The 22667-nt window shown below is 32.2% G+C and overlaps 1 protein-coding gene across 3 annotated transcripts in view; it reads left to right on the top strand.

The window, feature by feature from the left end:
* LOC113521498 (cyclin-dependent kinase 14) overlaps nucleotides 1-22667 on the top strand; it is a 112694-nt gene that overhangs the window by 29152 nt on the left and 60875 nt on the right. For all 3 annotated transcript variants that reach the window (XM_026907036.3, XM_031912768.2, XM_026907037.3), the window contains exon 2: nucleotides 15342-15428. In XM_026907036.3, the coding sequence (XP_026762837.1) occupies nucleotides 15342-15428 (87 nt within the window). The remainder of the gene's footprint in view (nucleotides 1-15341; nucleotides 15429-22667) is intronic.

Here is a 22667-nt window from a genome sequence, read left to right as displayed (position 1 = left end):
TCATTTAAGTATTAAAATATAAAAAAATGGATGAAATGAAAATAATTTTTGTTTGTCAAATTAAATATTTGCTTCTTATCAAGAAAGATACTGGTTTCAAGTAAATTATGTAGACAGATAATTAACTGTGTCACTACTAAAAGTTGTTTATTTAGTATTAATACAGCTACGTACACGCTGTGTATATCTCTATCTCTGTTTGTATCCAAAACTTCATCTAGAAATTCTACATTATGTACAACCCTCTCCATAAGCTATAATAAAAGTTACAATTCACAATGAATTTGTTACACAAGTAGATTATCGACTATGTTCTACTTTTCCTCAAGTTACGTTCTATTCGCAATCAATATGAAATCAATACTTATCAGTTGTTAGTGTATTCATAATACATTGATTTCTCCACCAATATCACAATAACAAAATCTATGTGACAGTTAATATGTACCCCGACATTGATTCTGTAAGAGTTGAAGTTAATATCAATGATTATTACACTGAAGCTGTTTACTGTTACTTACGTATTTGTATTATTTTCCTGTATCGTGGATTTATACACGTGTATAACCAATCTCAGACATAAATACGTTTGCTGGAAGAAATATTTTATTAGAGATAATTCTCGCCTTTATACATTATGTTTAAAATAATTGTTTTTAACATTATGTTTGTGTATAATAAAGAATAAAGAAAGAAATGCGAAACACTGATATTTTAGTTAATATACTCGCGGTACTAACTCGGATCTTGTGTATATTGATTTAATGGAATTTATATAACATGTTAGTAGAAACGCATTCTTGGCTACTGTTCAACGGTACAGATGCATTTACCAGACGCTGGCGCTACTTCTGTCATCAGCTTTACTATGAGTGTGTAGCGCCTGTCATTTATAACAGGGCCTCTTTCTATTTAGTGTTTATTTTCGTACGCAGAACGTGATAAAACAGTGAATCAGATTCTAAATTTTCTCTTTAACTGCAATGAAGAGAGCCGTTGGAATATATTCAAAGATATACCCTATAATTTAATTACAAAACTAATTTCTACCTGACTCGTTGGCCTCTATCTCCTTTTCAATTTATGCTCCGAATATCAAATTAGAAATCTTGCTCACTAAGTTTTGCAACGATACTTGTAAATTTACGTTTGGTGTTATTAATAACGTTATTTTTAATCCTGTAATTTGACATGGAATGAAATTGTATCATCAGCATGTTTTTTAGAGTAAACCTATTTTAAGTTACCCATATTATCATCATAGCTTTTCCAGCTTTCAAGTTTTGAAAGTGATAAATTATTTCTCATATTAAGTGATTAAAATTTTTGGCTCTTTTCATACTGACATGATAAAATTTTTTTGGCGTCTTTGAACTCATGTTTCTTCTAAGAATTCTTTACTTTCATCAATTGATAAAACACTGTCTTAAGAGGAAATTAATGACTCCGATTTCACCTTGTAAATTTGTACTAAAATAGAATTTTATCATTCCTAATGAGAAAGCGAAAGAAATACAACATGTGATTAATATGCCACATAAAAACTATATCTTGACAGTTATGACGTTTCAAGGCAATCTCATTCAATGCAATTATCATTTGTTCGCCTTCTGAAAATTATGTTATCTCATTATTAATGAGCAAGTTTTTGCTTCAAGGATAGTTATCTCGTTCGATTATACCTCCAGTTATACTAGTTGGAACAGATTGTGTAACTCATGATTTTATGGTATTTATTTTCTTCACTATTTTCTTTATATTATAATACATAAATGTAAATGTGTGATTAATAGTGTCAGTCGTTAGCCATATTGAATCAATAAATGACTTATTTTTTTACTTGCTGTAAAAAGTATAGAGTAAAAATTTAGAGTAACTCAAGTTTTTGTAAGGTCTATTTCACTATTGATATTAAATTACTCCTTTCGAGTACAGTAGTTGATTTCAATAGAATTTATTAAAAAGGATTTTTTTTTGTTGTTGTTTGAAATTATTACAGAAATACTCCTAATGAAATTAGTAGCAAATCGAAATATCAATCAATTACTTAATTTTGATTTGTGCTGCTATTAGACAACAGCAGATTGTCTTATAATAGTTAGGTCAATTATTAGTTTGTTTACATTTTTATTATGTTCCATTGGAATATACCATAGCTGCACTGCTGTCTGCAGCCGTGCGCAGTGGGTGGAATGGCATGCGGCCGTATGCGCGGGCGCAGTGTCGCGTTGCTTGCGGCAAGGTCGACGGACGACTTTCGCACGTTTGGCCGACACCGACGGTGCAAGCTTGGTTTTGTCGTAGTCGCATAGTTTGCCCCATTCGGTTAATGTGTATTGTATTTTCATTTATTTTTTTTTTTACTTGGGATCTTAGTCCTTTTCGGTCAAGCATGCGATGTGATGATGTAAAGCCCAAAGCAATGGTAAGCAAGCGCTTGTAAATGCTATACTCTTTGTGGCGAAGATAGTTAATAAATAGTTTTACGTATATACGTACACTGTTCCAGAGTGTACACATTAAATATATACGTACTCGTAAGTAATAGGTGTAGTACGTTTTTTATGCAACTTAGAATGGCATTCAACTGACGGTCTACCTACGTCATATACGTCCAAGTACATACGTCCATGCGAAGTACTTTGTTACTATCTGACATTTCAACACATGGGAATATTAGTGTGTGTATTATCATGCTGCCACACATTTTTTTATTATTATTAGATATATTCCGATCTGCATGAATTAAGATAAAAAAGTGCTATCATATTTTGGTTGAGATACGAACGTAAATTGTCGAACGTGTAAAATACGAACATCTTTCACATTTATTATAATTAGTCGGATAACACTTATTTCTTGTAATTCAATAGTATTTTAATGTTTTATGTATACATTTTTAAAAGCAAGTATTATCTTTTGATTTTAAAGCTATGATTTAAACGTCTACTATAGCACTCATGCAAATGTTTGAATAATGAACCCTAAATGAGGATCCCTGTTCAAACTATGAAATAATTAATATCTAAAATTCTAAATGTAGTCGTTTTAACTGTACGTTGTACAGTTAGTAGATCAGTTTCTCCTATATGTATGTACTTAAATAAATTTATGTACAGATAACCCGAAACGTTTGGTATTGGCGGCATGGATATTTATGAAGTGGCGATAAGCTTGTTACATGCTTCATTAAGTATATACTCGTATGGGCGAAATTCTCATTTATTGTGAAAATATAAATATATATAAGTATATCGAGTGTTTCCACATAAGAAGTAAACATGGGCCTGATTTTTTAACTCAGTACAACAATATGACAGAGGAGTCTACATGAATCTCATCTGGTTACTACGATTGTTAGATTTTGTTACTTTTATTGTGAATGCAATATTTTTAAATTGTAAAATAATTTTGTGCAAAAACAGTAACAGCTGTGCTCAGTATTCTCAGCTACAATGGTTTTTGAGTTGGACTGTAGAATCTTAAAATATCACTATTCTACAATGCCTAAAATTACTGGAATAATAATTATTTTTATACTATTTAATAAACATGTTGCGAGTAACGGCTAGTCAACCGTATTGTGTCGCATATTAGTTTTTATTGATCGAACGTTTCCATATAAATGAAATTCATTTAGGGATTATGTGTTACATGTGTGGGTGGTTTTCTAGTTATATCTACGCAATCTCCGTCAAAATTGAAGGTAATTTGCTATTCAAAGATTTGAGCTTCATGTATCCTATAGTTACGTCCTACAAGTATTGAGCTACAAGATATTGCATGTTGCTTTATTGGTACTAGCTTCTACCAGCGACTTTTGCTCGCATGACCGGGATATGTTTATTGACAGGGATAAAAAGTAACATATATTCTTCTCCGTTCTATATAGTACGTGTATACCAAATTTTATAGTAATAGATTAAGCCGTTAAGGTAAACAAATTCACTTTCGCGTTTACAATATTACTAAATATTATTTGTAATTTACGTCTTTACCTTTTGTATGGTATTCAAAATGGCAAACAAACTGACGGCTCAACTGATGGAAAGAGATAACCTTCGCCTATAGACATGGATAGCACCATTAACATCACAGAATACACTATGATAACCATGGTACCCCTTATGTGTTACTATTCCTGATCTGACCATGACCATTCATAACCTACGTGAGTTATCATAAAGGAACCATGTGCATTAATCTAAGACATGGTCAATTTGAGTACCAAATTAAAAAGGAAGAAAATTGAGTAATACACGTTGAAACATTGAAACTTCTTTACAAGTTTATTTACAATATACTAGAGGTCCGGCTCTGCTTTTGGTAGATAAAATATTTGAAAATAATATATAGCTTATGTTACTTACTAGTAATGTAACTTTCTATAGGTGAAAGATTTTTTTAAAATCACTTGAGTAGATTTTGAGTTTGTCCATTACAAAAATCAATCTTTCCTATAATATTAGTAGATGATACGATGAGAAACGAATTAATACAGCTAAATTGAGTATTTAGATGATGAGTAATTTGGATAAAATGGCAACATTCAAATGTATTCCGTAAAAGGTTCGGTATAGTCCCGGCATAGAATAAGCTACTCCCTTCCTTTCTCGTGGATGTCGTAAGAGGTAACCAAGGGACTGCGAGGTATGGGCAGCAGCGTCCTTCGTAAAACATCTTCAAAGCCTAACTACGGTTGCCAATCCGCTTGACAAGCATGGTAACTACTGGAAAAACCCCCCTAATGTAATGTAATGTAATGTAACGTAAACGTAATGGCTTATGTTCAGTAGTTAAAATCTGATATGATAATGATCAAAATGTATTACCAATTAGTCACATAATATGATAATTACCACTTGTTATAGAGTGACAATGGATGCATTTGCTATATTTAACATAACTTTATATATAACATTCCTATTAATATTGTAAATGCCAATGTTTGTGAGGATGGATGAATGTTTGTTAGCCTTTCACACAAAAACTACTGAACGGATTTAAGTGAAATTTGGTACACGAGTAGGTTATATCCTAACTTACAACGTAGGATACTTACTACTTTATATACTGATTCACACGAGAGAACCCACGGGATATAGATGTAATATTTTGCAATCTCTGCGATGGATTATTATTAAATTATATGTACACAACTTAACCAATATTTATTGCAGACAATAAATTGTAACCCAATTTATGACCAGTAACTAAAAATCATGTCATTATCATTGCCATATTACTACTTGTATAATTTATTTTACACTGTCTTTTTTTTATTGGAATAGTCGAATTTTGTTACTTTATTAATAGATTACGCCCATTATACATTTGCATGTTCTAAAAATATAATTAGACATATTATCGTGCATATAAATGAACTTATCTTTTATATAGTTTTTAAGTACATGGTCATTGAGAATTACGATAAATACATATAATAAGCGTACGTTTGGTTGTTGCAAGTAGCTATATTTAACTCTTAATTGAACAGACGTAGGTGGTTTTTGTATAAAAGCAAATGGAGGAAACTGCATCTTATATCGGTATAGTGATGTAATACTGTTATCAGTATTATTTAACATTAAACAAGCGCTAGTTATTAAATAAACTACTTAATTATTTAGATAAGTATAACTACACTTGATAAAATATTATACGAATATATTTTACAAGAAAAAATATTATTTACAACTACATTTTGTTCCGCAAATAAAAAAAGGCCTTGTTCTCCTAAAAATTATATAGGGAGTGTCATTTGGGGTGATCTAAGGATTCTAACTTCTCATCCATATCCGTTTAAATTATCTTTTTTTTTTATAAATCTGTTTTTTAAAATGACGGCGGAGAAAAGAAACTCATATACCTACGTCAACCGTGAAAACATTACATTATTTTGGACAGTTGTGTAAAGCAAATTACCTATCTGTATAAAGTGTACGCCCTTCTAGGCGACTATAAGGTCACTCATTATAGGGAATGTAACAAGAACACTCGCTGCATTTCCTCGCTGAATAGTTATAGGAATTTCTTTGTGCGAGAAAAGAACCCTTTATTACCAACTTTGGTGCAGATCTTCTATCCTATTGTTGTATTCACCGGGATAGACCGTAAAGTACCACGGAGTTTTAGAACGACCCATTAGAAAACTATATAATAATATATTCTTTATTGCACTTGTAAATTACATAGTTAATGCATTTATAAATGTTGCGAGCAAGGGTGAACTTATCTATGACAGAAATCTCTTCCAGACAATCAAATATAATAGAAAGCATGTCATTAGCGGGCAGCTAAAATGCTACAACTATTAATATTTAAAATACTTAAACAAATATACAGTTAAATGAAATAAAATATTACACAAATACATATACTGTAAATAAATATAGTATCTACCTACTTATATAATAAATGACTAAACTAGTGATACATGAAGATGAATCGAAATTTAAAAATTGCTAAGACCTCTAAAAGGATTACTTTATTGCCAAATTTCAAAATAATACATATTTCTCAGAAAACATTGTTTAAGCTTAGTAAAAACTAGCACTGAATTTTGAGTTGGTTATACCCTTATTCCCTTAGTCTAATTGTGTACAATAGACAATACCTAATAAATGTATCCAATCCAGACAGAGATACGACGTAAGTATCTCAATTTATATGAAAACTAAGCGTGTTTCTACTAAACTACAACTTTTGTAACATCAAAGTGACTTTAGATCCTCTATATTCTAATTCATCACATTTTAATTACTGTGACGTGGTTTACGGCCCCAGGTTACTAGCAAAAACTGCTCATGCCATACAACGAGTTCAAAACGCATGTGTACGTTACTGTTGTAATGTTCCAAAACGCGGTTATTACTCCAATACTTAATGATAAAGGTATCTTGAATATGTCATATCGAAGAGAACTCCATTTGGCCAGTTTCATTCATAAAATTGCACATAATAAAAAACCTAAGTATCTATATGAAAAAATTTTTTGGACGAAAGATATACATAGTCGAAATACTAGAAGTAAATTTACAGACAGAATTAAGCTTCCTGCAATAAAACTGTTTTCTTTAGAGGAAGTTTCAGGTTTTCTGCAGCAAAAATCTGGAATGATCTACCACCTCCTTTGCATGTTAATATGTCCCAAATTACTTTAAAAAATAAACTTAAAAAAGTCTTATTGGAGAAACAAATTCAAAACAGTTGAGAAACTGACGCTTCACGTTCTTTTTTTATTTTTTTATGATGCTGTCATTGTGAAGTGCAATAATTTATTCAGAGTTTATTCTTCTCGGTTTTGGTTGTAATTTTTTGTGTATTTGTTGTAATGTTTTATGTATTTATTGTAATGTTTTATGTATGTGTTGTAATGTATTATGTATTTGTTGGTAAGCGTGTTGAGTCTCCCATCCGAGAAATAGGTATTAGCGATCCGCACGCATGCTAAAGGTAAAGAAGTTAAGGGGCCGCCTGAAAATCAGCGCTATATAGGTACATCTCGCTGGAGCTGTACATATATAGCAATAGCTGAGGCGGCTCCTATTACCAGCAACATTGTTTTTTTTTTCCTTTTTGTTGTTTTAATTTCTTAGTAAAGGTAATAAATGTCATCTATCTATCTATCTATCTATCTATACCTTTCGAACACTCCATTATATTATTGTTTTTATTAATCTTGTAAACATTTTTTGATATTAATTGTATGTAGGGACTCCGAATCTAAATTTAATTGGAGTCAATTTAATTTCTGTAGAATTTCATTTTCGTCCAAAGATTGAAAGAAAAAACATAATAGAGTATATATGTAAGTGCGACATAATAAATCTGTTCGATTGTCTTCCGTTTGGCCGTGTGGTCATCACTTCCTTTCCCGTGGGTACGTAAGAGTCGACTAAGGGAGGGCGAGGGATGAGCAGCAGCGTCCCTCTTAAAACATCTGTAAAGCCTGTCTACTGTTGCCAATCCGCTTGCCAACCGTGGCAACTACTAGCAAAACCTCCCAAGGGGGAGGCTTATATTCAACAGTGGACAGTTAAAGGCTGAAATTATAATTATGATGATTGTCTTTCATGCCCATTTCAATTAGTTAACTTTGAAGTAATCGAATTGTGACATAATTGTAAGGTAACGTCCGTTTGACTTATTCGACGTGGTTTCGATTTGATCTAAATTCGTCTCAAGTCACCCTGTAATATCTTCTAGTCGTTATTACAGTCACAGATTACACAACAGTGCGACAGATTAATGTGAAACAATGTTACGAGCTGTCGTTTATTAATAGAATTGTTATTTATTAATAGTATTAGACGTCCGACTGTTTTTGTTTCCTTTGAAAATGGTCTCGTGTTATCTGTCGTAAATAATATTTGTTATGTGTCCGTTATTTTGTCGTTTATCGCAATGGTGCGAGTGTGGGCGCTGAAAATGAGTTCATTGGACAATTCCGGTATGCGGAAATAATGCAAGCACTTCGCCTTCTGTTACACGTTTGTTTGTTCCAGAAGTTTCTCATTTACTACATCATCACATATTTTCAGTCCATCCATATACTTCCACTTTTACGAGCCTCTATTATTTCCCAGAGCTCTTAATTTTTTTTATGTTAATTGTCCGTGTTACTTATTGGAATTATATTCTATAATTATTTGTTTCGCTCACTTCACACAAATACATTTAAAATATATTATCACAATTACAATTTATATCACGTATCTAGTTTAACATTGCCCTTTTAAAAAAATACAATATTGTGACCAACATCTATCGAAAATTAGCTTGATACACACAAGTTAATTTTATATCATAAAACTGTGTCGGTGTATGAGTACACAGACAATATACTGACGCCAAATATTCTTGGGATGCGGTAAATTTATGAATCGTGTGGTAATTTGATTCATATAAGAACCTCACCTCTTAATATGTGCTTCACTCATTAATATTGGATAAATGCCTTGGTATTGGCAGAGGAAATGTGCTACTGGGGTAAATTAACGAGATAATACTGAACTGTTGATGTATTGCAATAGAATAAATTATCCATAAAAATCTATACTTGGAATACAATCATCTTAACAAACGCCTTATTACAATATCATATTATAACTAGTATTTATTGCTAGATTAAATAAAAAAAAAAACCAAAATTTATCGAAATCAGATTGGGAAAAATCTAATTAAATATATGCGTATTTATATTTACAATTATTAATTGTAAATAATAATTTTTTAAAGTGTATATTATAATAATAAAAAAAATGTATTTATGATTTTTAGACATTGTGAATGTCTGTAGTCATAGGTAGACAATATGCATTATTATGATTAATATGTTATTATGTTTCTGAAAATTATGGAATCTTCCTCAACATCTAATATTGATGAAGATTATTCTGTTTATGAATATATTCCACGATAAAATTACGATGAAGCGATTTTTTTTTCAGCGAAAAAGTATAGATTAATTATCAGTGTTTGCATATAAGATTGTATGTCTCTAGCAACACGTAGCCATCAATCTGCATAGGTATTAAATTGGCCTGTCGCCTGCCAGATTAGATAGCGAATGTTTGTCCATGGTGGTCATGTTTGTATGGTATCTAGGTTGTTGACTTACTCTAGTGGCGCCAAATTTCATTATATCATACAAAATCAAACTCTATTCTTAGACAGGTAAATTCCGATGTTGAACGTGAGTAGTTGTTGGTGTAAATTGTCGCCCATCTGAAGCAAGAAAAATTTGTTGTCTCACGTGTTTAAACAATGTAATCAATCTGTTGCATTTATAGTACACATATTTCTGCTATAATGGTATATAGATTCAATACTATTACAATAGAAATATTTCTTGGTTCTCAAAGTTTTATATACTCTGTATTTTATCGCTACTCATACAAATGTACTTTCTGGATAATCTAGTATATTAAGACCTGCGTTAAACCAAATCAAATACACTTTTATAGCACAATAACACTTAAGTACAATGAACAGTAAAATGCAGAGATTCACACCTAATCCCAATCCGATTGGGGTAGGTAGAAATAAAAATAATAAAGTACAATAAAGGCGTAGTTATCCCTTAATAAATTTCAAACGTTAGGGCAGACGATGTAATAATAATTGTTTTTTTGAATTGTTAATATACGTTTGATTCTAAAATATTTTACTTAAATTGCAAGATAAACCCATAGTGCGATTATTATCATTAACAAGTTATCTTACAGAATATGGAAATTAATAAAGCCATATGCACTTATAGAGATATTTCTTAATTTTAAAAAATTAATTCTCGATACACATATTAAAAGCTACGAAAAAAACAGTCGATCCGAAAAAAAAAAACAATTTGTACGATGAATATCTGCGATATCAATTATCGGTAAGTACTATAAATGTAACGATTATTCAACTGTTATAGATGTTTCTTTAATTAATTCACGGAGCCCAATCGTTTCTATCACTAGTGACCGCCGTCACTCGATAAATTGGAAAATCTTACGGCATCATAAAATTTTTAATCTACAAATGGAATAAAATTGGTCGTAAGCATTTAGACAGTATTCATAAAACTGTAATTCATTTTGTTAGTGTAGTATATATTCACAAATGTCAAGATTTTTATTATACCGCAAAGGTGACAAACAAATATATAACCCGACTGATAATAAGTGGTTACAGTAGTCTACAGACGCTTACAAAACTAGGGGTGTATCGTGCGCTTTGCCGACTATAAAGAAATTACCAATCGTGAGGGGGAACTGGGATTGTTAGTAATGGAAACTGAGAATCCCATTGCTAGCAATATACCCTACCAGGTCGACCTCCTCGCGGTTCCCCCTGGAAACTATCATGGTTAATTCCTGATGAATTCATCATGATGGGCTAACTGGCCTGTTTTCATTTTTATTTTTATCTATCACCATTCACTGGTATTCCGCCAGCGTATCCCGTTAGCGCAGGCGGGGTTACCATAGCATTTTCACCTATCAAAAAAAAAAAAATTGACTATCGTGAACTGATTTTGTAAACATGAAAGTAAGTTTTAGTCCACATCGTATATTATTTAATTCAACGAATCGACTTCTGTCATGTTTAGATTAGATTAGATAGTAAAATACATAATCAATATTATTTTTCATTATCGAAAAAAAGAAGTAAATATATCTAAAATAAAACTAAAACTGATAAGAGATAGATATTACGAAATTAAAATAATTAAAATATTTTCATGTTTTATCAGTTTTTTATACGGAACAACTTAATTACGCGAGAAGTGTCTTATCTCAACATTATCGTAGATAAGGTGAGCCGTGTGGTGAATAAAATATATTATACGTCTGAATAGATAATTTTATGTTATTCTATGTATTCCTGACTAATAAAACAGAATACCTAATCCTGTTCATTATTTGCAATACAGAATAATTTCCATACTATTTTTGTCTAGTTTGAATTGAAGTCAGTTTTTTTTTTAATTCTTAATAGTTATAAATAGTATATAATCGATTGGAATTAAATTTGACATACAGATAGAGCGGGGTCAATAAAGAACATTAGTTTTTATTAGAGTCGTCTAGTATATAATTTTTTTTTATGCGTGAAAATGGCATGGTTAATCCCGCCTGCGCTGACGGTATACACTAGCGGTGATAGGTGAGGATGAAAAGGCAGATCAGTTAACCCATTGTGACAAATTCAATGATAAATCGATCACGATAGTTTCCAGAGAAAACCGCGTGGAGGTCGACCTGATAGGGTATATTGATAGCAATGGGGACTAAACTCCCCATTATTAACAATTCCTTCCCCCCCGTCTAGTATATTAATATACTTACATTAACGGATAGGTCAAGTTACCATTTGTCATTTCCAGGGTCATATTTTCCTTACGAAATATTTGTATTTAGTAAGTAGGTATAGGCGTGGCGTGGGATAAACAGTGTAGGTGTATTTCGTTTAGTCTGCTATATTCCAATGTCAGCTGATATCATCTCATAAAGTAAACATCTACAAAGATTGTGGTTTTCATATTTCGCTATCCTTACTAATATTTTAATGTGCAATTGAGTTTGTTTGTTTGTTACCAAATAGTGCTTTAACAGCTTCACCTAGATCACGATGAAATGTATATACGTAGGCATATATACCGGTAGGACATATTTAATAAAAGAATTAGGAATAAAATTTACTCACCAGTAACATCAAGCGTTGTAATGATTATTATTATTGAGATGTACTAATTATATGTAGTAATACATACTTTTCTGTTTGATAGATAACTCGATATATCTGGACCAGTATGTATGAATAAGACAGTTCTTTAAAGTGAATAAAGCGAGAGATGTATGTGTAAAGGCCTTTTGCATTCAGTTCTCCAGGAAAATAAATAGCAAAAAAAATTGAAAACTATTACATTGATATTCTGAGTAGTCACAGGTGCGTTAGTAGAGCTATGCATTTTGCATACAGAAGTGAAGATATTTTCGTAGCTTGCTCTTTGTTTCCGACCATATGTTACTTTGTAAACTCATCTCGCATGTCTCATAAGTTCCGCAAACACTCTGTAAATTCACGATTCTCTCCATCTAGACTTATCGTAAAAATTCACGTATCAACGGTTATTACAAAGATATAATTTTATTATAAAGTGTGTATGTAAAAAAATATAAAAATTATTAGGCGATTGAAAATTTTATCTCTCCTTGCTAAAATTGTATCAATGATCGGTGTTACAATATGGTAACACTTATTATTATTAAATACTGCTCATGTCGTTCCGTTATTCCACATTTTTCAAAATAACGACTACTTAAGTTAATTGGAAGAGCGGAATATTTGCGGACACGCGATCGGTTATTAAGGGGTATATTGACGTTAATGGGAACACAAAACTTAAGCTTATTAAATTATACTTTTTTTTTTAATTAAAATGCATTTATACGAACGGCGAAATGAATTTATATAACGTTCAACTGCAAATACAGTAATTATAACGCCCCTGGTTACGGTAAATACAAGTATTTATATAATTTAACAGTAGTTTGGTAAATTAAAATTTAATGAACGAATGCGGTAATTTTTTTTTTTTTGCTGATTGTTAAAAAAAGGTTAAATTGATATGATTTTTTGGTAGTTCTGAGTCGTGTAAATGACAGAGCGAATCGTCTTTGCTTTTAGAGATACGGGCGACGGGTCAGCTCGAAATATGGAAGATAGAATCAAAGATGAATAAATTTTTTTTATGCAACTTCGAATGGCAAACAAGCTGACAGCCCACTTGATAGAAAGTGGTAACCGTCGCCTATAGACATGAGCACAGTACCATGGTCCCCCCATGCGTTGCCATTCCTGAGGGCTCAGGTGTCATTGCTCCGTACCCAGTATATTCATGCCATATCCCACCCTTCAAACCGAAACATAGCCATGCAAACACAACTGTTTTACGTTTGAAACATGAATAAGACAGAGGTACAATGAAAATAGAGACGATAATTGATATGATTCTGTTGTATATGATATTGTGATGTGTATTTTTTATATTCATTAAAACTTTTACTACAATTAGTTACTCAGGTGACGACGTTCGCACATAATTAATTATTAGTTTCCCACTGCAGTAAAACATCGTGCCCCTGTACAAAATTTTATCAAAACTCATTTAGTAATTTGTGTAAACAGCATGTCTGTTTAATTTTATTACAATATATGTTTAGATTTCGCCGTGTGCTTCCGGCATAGAATAGGCCACGCCTTCCTTTCCCGTGGCTGTCGTAAAAAGATGTCGACTAAGAGGACTTAATGGGCGAGTGATGGGCAGCAGCGTGCCTCTTAAAACATCTCCAAGACCCAAGGCGGTTGTCAACCCGCCTGCCAAGCGTGGCAACTACGGGCAAAACCTCCCAATATATATGTTTAGATAACAGAATTAAATTTTAGTACCTACTTTTGAAAATAGTGATAAATCTATTATTAATTGGTATGTAAACTTAGTTTTTTTAATATACGAAATACACAGTATTTCGTTATTTATCGACTGGCGTATTTTTTAAGTAGCAATAAAAGACAGTAACGTACTGAAATGTCTTTCTTACCCTTAACTTGATGCTATTTCTTATTTAGGTTTCGGTTAGGAGAGGTGCTAGCGTGACTGCAACTTATAACTAGTATAATTCATTATTAAGCGTAGTGTAACACTTGTTACTTCCCGTGGAGCCTCCGACGTGAAACGTTATTATTTATAACTAGCTCTTGCGCTAATGAAAATATTACTGTTATTACGCTTAATTTGATTTGTAAGCATACAATAAAATAGTAAATAGCGAAAATGAATTTGCTGTCTTTCTTTTAATCTAAATTTAAAAAAAGAAATCTTATCTTTTATAAATAAAATATTTATGAACAAAATTACGTATTTGCGTTTTAATATTTTATTGTTTGGAGTTAAAATACAATTATTTATCTATACTTGTAATAAATCTGTAAACAGGTCAATTCTGTACATGAAATATATTTCCAAAATAACTATCAAGGGATTAGTGATCGATACTGATGCCAAAAATGCAATCAGTAAAATTTTTGTCTGTCTTTCTGTCTGTATGTTCGTTATAGAAACAAAAACTAATTGACGGATTTTAACGAAACTTGGTACAATTATTCTTCGTATTCCTGGGCAGGTTATAGTATACTTTTCATCACGCTACGATCAATAGGAGCAGAGCAGTAAAGGGAATCTGTTACATCAAAACCACTGAACCGTGAGGAAGGACATAGGCTACTTTTTTACGAAAAACGACGGGAACGAGAGCGAAGTCGCGGGGAACAGCTAGTAATATAATATAATATTATAGGAATGGGCTTATTTGCTTATAAATGTTTCTATACGAGTTCTGAGTATTCTATTTAATGTTCCTCTTGTAAATATTTCCATGTTGATTATTTGTATTTATTAACTACTATTATGATATATAATATATAGTTTATTATTACAACAACTGTATGGCAAGTTATAGCACTTATTAAAACATTTTTAAACATTAAAATTTTAATGTAGTAAATTTTTTGAAAATGTATTGTCAATTTTTGTCATTTTGCAGATGAACTGTATACAACGTACACCAGTTGAACATTTTACCTATAGAGATATTATTTATTCTTTATTGTACACAAAAAAATTACAACATATTTAACAAGTTTATATATTACATAATAATTTGGCGTGGAAATTTAGCAATAGACAGTGTATGGATGAAATGATGATAGAACGGACATTTAGAACAATTTGTAATTAATTGCATGAATGTTCACAATTTATAAATATATTTTCTTTTTGTTCACAGGCGTGACAATGAGGGAAAAAAGGGGCGGCGCTATGAGCAAAATGCAAAAGCTTCGGAAGCGCCTGTCCCTTAGCTTTGGTAGATTATGTAAGTAACTATTTATTTTTAATAAGAAACCCAAGACTTTTCCTTTTTTGTACATTTTATTTTTATTTACATAAAAATAGCGATAAGATAACAACATTGAAGCCACTAATATCATATCACTTCATCACAGACAATTTAAAAGTGCTTGCATCGAATAAATAATCCAAAAACTATAAATTCATTTTTTTTTATTATTGAATAAGCGATGATGAAAACAGGTTTGTTGGCCCATCGTAACGAATTCATCAAGAATTCATCACAGTGGTTTTCAGAAGAACCACGTGAAGGTCTACGTTACAGAGTATATTGTTAGCAATGGGACTATTTAAACCTATTACTAACAATCCCTTTCAAGTAGTAGTGGTTAGACATCCAGGTTGTTAAATTTACATAATGCTAGTAGTATACTACTACAACTACAGCTACGAACTTTCTGATTACCTCACTCGATCGCAATGCTGACCCTTGGCGTCAAGCACATTCGATTCGAACGAGTGTAATCTTTAGTACCGTTAACTGCCATTGGCCACATGTTTGGCTTATCTTTTAGTAGAAGTAGAAAATGTGATATTTGACCGAGTTATAATACAAAACCATCATTTAATTTATAGTACACAAACCTAAGGCATAATTTTATCATATAATAAACATACAAGTGTTATCAATATGATGGAGTAATCTCTTCTTGACGTAACATATGTTTCGTATTGTAAATGAGGGATATAGAACCCACGCAGTTCTGAATTTCGATATAAGTCGTATAATATCGCTCAGGAATCTCGGAACGTGTCGCTGACTATCGACGTGGGCGATACGATTACTTTTAGAATACATTGCATATGTGTGTCCACGCCCACCGCCAACTACAGATACCAATCAAAACAATAACATCGAATCAACAATAGAATGAAAATAAATGCACAATTAATTTAAATAAACATTTGAAAACAATTAATTTTGCTAACCTAATCAGAACAAATAAATTATTTGAGTAAATTAATGACAATAAATTAATAATTTGTTTTATTTAAAATAAATGAATGAAAATAAAAAACTCATTTAAATAAATTAAGGGAATTTTCATATGAACAAAAAAAGCTATATTTATACAATTGTTTTAGCGCAGCCCTTGTCAAATCTGTATGCCAAAAATATCTTTTCTTTGGTGCGCGACATTGTTATATTGTAATCATCAATCGTTGGCTATTTGTAAGCTTCCAAAAAAATAGAATTCTCAATACGTCTTGAGTTTGTAGTTTGGTTACGCAATTATGCCCCCAATTATGAATCGATTTTCATAATCATTTTCGTAATCATTAGAATTTGATTTTAGTGTTGGTCCTGTATTAATTTCGAGACGAAAAAAAAAGGAGAAAAAGACTACTTGTTGTGAAGCAAAATCTACATGTACATTTGCGTTATAAATTCAAATTCTAATGCGTCTACGAAACATTTCTGCGTTCTTCGGAGTGTGTGTGATGACAGAGCTTGATATAAAGTATTATCTTTTTAGGCTCACGAATGCTATGATAATATCAGCTGTTACTTTTAGTACCAGTCCCAGTCGTCAGTCTACTGCTGAACATAGGCCTCCCCCAATCGGGGGTTTGCAAGTAGTTACCATGCTTGGCATGCAGGTTGGCAACCACAGTTAGGCTTTAGTGATGTTTTAAAAGTGACGCTGCTGCCTATTCCTCGAACATTAAGTTCACGTGAAAGAAATCGGTTGTCCGTTCTGTGCTGAGACTACACGGCGAATGCTATATTTTCGGGAAAATATATTTTTTTATGTATTCTCAGTTCACCTTACACGAAAACCCTTTTATCATCGACGCGTTACCACAACAACAATTACCTGGTGGTTTTTCTATATATTGCCAACCTCTTTGTAGTGATTATTCGCCCTAACCCATTCAGCGTAGGAATGTTTTGTTGGCGTCTTTCTTTTCCGCAATCGATGGAGCTATTTTCCTTAAAGGCCCATTTGCTCCACAGAGATTTAAACACGTCTCTATCGAAAGAAACCATTAAGGATAAAAAATATATTTATTTGTAAATGTGTACAGTTCAATGACTTATCTGGGAAATATGTGTTTGCAAGTGTTGGAAACGTGTTTATATCTCGAGAATTTGGATTATCATTGCTTGTAACTGTAGCCGGTAACCGAAGATTAATGAATGCAAGTAAAAGAGATTTGCCAAGATAGGACAAGGGGCGTTTGGTTGTTGTATTCTGTTGCTTTATAGGAATCTTTATTATTGAATGTAGTCGTACCTTATTGAATTAGGTATACGCTACTAAAACAATTTCGTGTGATCTTATATTAGTAGTTACATTGTGTATTTTTATTGGTTCATCTGAACTCGAAAGTAAAATTATATCTAATACTGTTTCTCAACAAGCATCATTTCATCGTGGTCATCATAGCGAGTGATGTGTACGGCACTCTACATTTAGCTCTACATGATCACGGTGTTTTTGGATGGGATCATGGTCTGATGTTCAGTGCAATGTTTAAACGAAACATTCATATGTTAGAGTTTAACAATATCGTCAAGCATGTCATGTGAACATTACATACAAGCAAATCCTTCAGGAATATGTTGTTTTATACGCTATATTATATTAATGTTATAGTAATTTATATACTAATTGAGTGATAAAAATATAATGCACACACTAGTTCTTTTTACGATTTATGAGTATATTTAGATGACTATATAATTCTGGGATCATTTAATTCTAACGTTTCCGAGGCGCGGTTCTATTAGATAAAATCTTAAACAAAACATTAGTATGTAGTAGCTTGTATAAACCATGCAATAAAGTATATAATAAATAACAGAAAATATCTCAAATACAAATTTTTTGGAACCTATTATGGATTTGAATTTGTTTGCCTCGACATAAGTGAACACTTGTTTAGGATGTATAGGTTTAAGAGATTACGTGAAATCTGATTCAATATGTCTGACGTGTCCTATTTCTCGTACTAACGTTAGATACATGGCTTACAAATAGATTGTTTCACGGTCAAATATTTAAGTGTTTTAATAAAAGGAGGAGTTTCATTAATATTAAAATTATGTACAAAAACGCTTGTAGTTTTCCACAAATTGTTATTGTTATTTTAATTGTGACCGGTTTCGCCCTTTTATACCACCAGATATCTTCCAGTTACCAGATATCTTCGCCAATCTTAAGCTAATTTTGATTATGCATTTATTTGGCTGAATCCGTGTCACATATTTTATCTCGATTTAAGTAGGATTCTTTTAAACAAAATCATTCATTTTCAGTCTTTATATAATTACTTGGAATATTTCATCGTCTTTCTTGTTTGTATTTTTACATCATAATCGGTGTAGTTCACTGCTCAGGTTACGGGTTCAGTAATCCTTTGCAGGAATACTTCGAGTGATTCAACGATTAGGAATCACGGTGCGGTGATTGGCCCTACCGTGACCCTTATCAGTCACACACCATGTTTGCGGTTGATTGAACACTAGTGTCGCCAGGAAGTTATTTATTAATTTAAACTCAAGTACGTATCTGTTTGTTTAGTGGGTGAACATTGGCCCCATAATCGTTCTCTATATAGTCTTCAATCACGATTTCTATTAGCTTTTAATTAATTAAAAAAATTTCATAATATAAAAGAAAAAAAAATACAAGAAGAGAATTTTAATTCTAAATCCATCGTCTACTTAAATCTATTTTTGCTGTATGATTTTACTGAAATATCACAATCAAGTCTGCCAATACGTATCTACATAGATAGAAGTGTGAGAATATATGAGTATTGCACCAACTCCAAATACAGAGTAAGGTAATTAACAATACGTTTAATTTTAGTATATTTATTAATGTAATGACGATATACTAATAAAAATAATTATGAATGCTTTTTAAGTCAATGTAAGGAATTAAATTTTTTGTTAGTTTTTATTGGAGGATGGAAATTTTGAAAGTAAGATGAGCACCCGTTCTTCATCTCGGTTCTGAAACATGTCATGAACTCATGACGCAACCCTGAAATTTTGCTGACAGCACTAATTAAGTTGCGGTAAGTTTCAATTCAAAATGTCGGTATATGACAGGGGTAGGACATGCCAGTGAGATTATTGCAGGCATCACTTTAACCCTCAGGAATGCCATTGTATATCCATACGGTGTATTCTGTGATCGTGCTGTTCACGTTTCTAAGCGACGGTTTTAACTTCTCATAGACAGATAGATACTCTTTATTGTTTCCTCCAAAAGATTACAATAGTAACTTATTATAGATACAAATAATTACAAGAAATAATCACAACATGAAAACAATGCTTAAAAACAAAAACCATAGCTTGTTTCTAATTCCATTTTTCATTATTAAAACAATAATGTCTTGTATTATTGTTTACATTCAGAATGTATCTTCTATTTTAAATACGTGACTATATTTTTTTATTTATACTCATTCACGTACTACCAATAACGTAAAGGGACACGTACAACATTATGTATTACGATTCCTACACAATATATGGCCTGCTCGCGTCACGACAACCGTAAACAGTGAACATTCAGCCGAACATGTAGTTGCCAATATTTATGGTCCTCTATTATATTTTATTACTCCAATTATATGCTTTTTCCCCTTTGAGATTGTTAAAGGAATTTGCTCGTTTTCACCTTCGTTATTGTAGTCCAAAAATACCATTTTCCTCATTCTTCGTGTGGTGATGAAAAAATATAAAATTTCGTTACTCCTTTTTATTTGATAGATAAAAAGGATCCAGAGAAACTATTCCACAAGTGAAAAGTTAAAAAAAAAACATACCAAACTTCCGTTAAGATTTTGTTTAAATAGATGAAGATAGAATTATTATTTTAACGAGTTGAAAGTTAGAATGGTAATTGCACCTTTGTAATAGGTTGATCGGATACCACAATATTAGAATGAAGTCAGTTCAATGAAAAATTCTCTGGGAATAAAGCATGATAGTTTCCAGATGGAACAGCGTCTGATGGGGTATATTGCTAGCAGTGAGGACTTAGACTCCACTGAATGGATGGAGAATGTTAGATTAAATTCTTAGATTAATGACAAGAATCATATACGGTCCACTATTTTATTAAGTAATATTAAAATGTATAAATTAGACAGCTAAAAAACGGACGTTAGTTGTCTTGTTTCCTACAATTATAATCTAGATCCGTATCCGTTATTATATCTTGATAAATTACTAGACTTTTTTACATGTATAATATCAATGCTTATCTGAAAGCATGCGGAAAATAATGCAATTACAGAAACGTAACATACGAGTACATGGAAACGCAAAACAATGAGTAATCATAACGGAAGCATCTACTAGTGGGAGCGACCTTCACAATCATGAATCAGCGGTTGTTACTGTAGACTTACTTGAACCATAAAAGGCCCTTGACGATTTGCCTGGCACTGTCCGGCGCGGCGTTACGTTCCGAAATGTTACCGATTGATATCCAATTTGAATGGGCTGCGTAATCGATTCGAGTGTTGTGCGTATTTGATTTAACCTTGAGATTTCCGTGAATGAAGAGACTATTGTATTGTTTTTGTTGAGATTTATGGGGGTGTTACCTGGAAATGAAAACGAAGGTTATGACTTATATATATATATATAAGACTGTGAACTGAATATTGTACTGTGAACAGAATACCTCATGTCCTGCTACACTACTCTGTAGTTCTGGACCGATTTATTTTATGGGTGAAAATGGAATGGTAACCCTGCCCGCACGCTAGCAGGGCACCAGTGAGAGATGAAGAAGAAAACAGCCCATTTAGTCCATAATGATGAATTCCATAATAATTAAACATGATGGTTTTCAGGGAAAACCACGTGGAATTCCTCCTCATAGGGTATATTGCCAACAACAGGGCTTTTAGACACCATAAGTAACAATCCATTTCCAAGCAGTGGTAGGTGTTGTGTTAAATTTCATTTTTATAAATTTCCAGACCGAAAAACTATAAAGTACATATCTCTACTTTACGGCAATGAATCTAAGTACCCTCCCAAGAAACGTTACACAAAAACGGTCACCAGTTTTAATTTAATTTTTATCACGCTTATCAAGTAAATATTCATTTTACCGTCAGTTCCTTTCCAAGTCTCAAATTCATATAACACAATTACGCAACCTGGCGCCAGACCAAAAGATTAAAGCTGCGATTTTAAATTGAAAATTAAGGGAATAAAAATTCGATTAATCCTTGTTATACGATGACACTGTAGTCGCACACCATCAGCATAATGAGGTCATTTAGAGAGTGATTTATGTTTTAATATTTATACCAAAATAGTCCAGGCTGTAGTCCTTTTTTAAGGTTCCGTAACAAAGAGATATAAAGAAACTCTATTGCTGCCACTTTGTCCGTTCATCTGTCCGCCCGTCTGTTAAAGCGCTATATCGCAATAACTACTAATATTATCGATTTTAAATTTGAAATTGTTTTACACATTGTTGGCCCACATACATTGCAATAAAAGTAATTGATTTTTTTTGTTGCTAGGATGTCCAAAGGAAAAATTTTATCTCATATTTATGTATGGAACTCTCGGCGTGCAAGTTCAATTCGCCCCTGCCAGTTTTTATTTGATTTTATATTTTCCGACGTACGTCATACGGTTCAACGTGTCTATTATGTGGCCGTTGATTGATAGTCAACTTCCGCGCGGTTCGTTGATAGATAATAGTTATTTGCCCTACTAGCCCTGGGCACATATTTACCTACCTATATATATAGACAGGTCTGCTGATATGAGTTGGAGAGCGAACTTGATATCATTCTGCTTTATCGGTTCCTTTACGCTCATATATCATATTGTTTCTATTTCTGACTAGCTTCACAAGTTTCCTTCTAACAATCGATCATCTAGCAAATATTTAATTAACATTGTTTACACTATTAATAATTTAATACACAAGAACTTTGTTGTATAGTAAGTAAATGTTCTTAAACGTTCTTCTTGATTAGAGAATAGATATGTGAATTATCAATATCCAATGTTGAACATGGATTTTTATATAAGTACTACCATTAGGACCGATTCTGAGCTACATATCCATTGACTGCTTGAAACACGTTTCGCGTCATCACTTCATCTAGATGGGGGTCGACCTATACTGCGTTCATCATCTGCTGGCAACTCAAGAACTTGTACGATATGTAGTTTATGTTAAATTTAAATATGTTGTAAAAG

Source organism: Galleria mellonella, unplaced genomic scaffold (genome assembly GCF_026898425.1).
Source record: "Galleria mellonella isolate WM207_F2 unplaced genomic scaffold, CSIRO_AGI_GalMel_v1 utg99, whole genome shotgun sequence".
Taxonomy (NCBI): domain Eukaryota; kingdom Metazoa; phylum Arthropoda; class Insecta; order Lepidoptera; family Pyralidae; genus Galleria; species Galleria mellonella.
The sequence above is the reverse complement of the archived record's forward strand: the minus strand, read 5'-3'. Positions and strand labels throughout refer to the sequence as shown.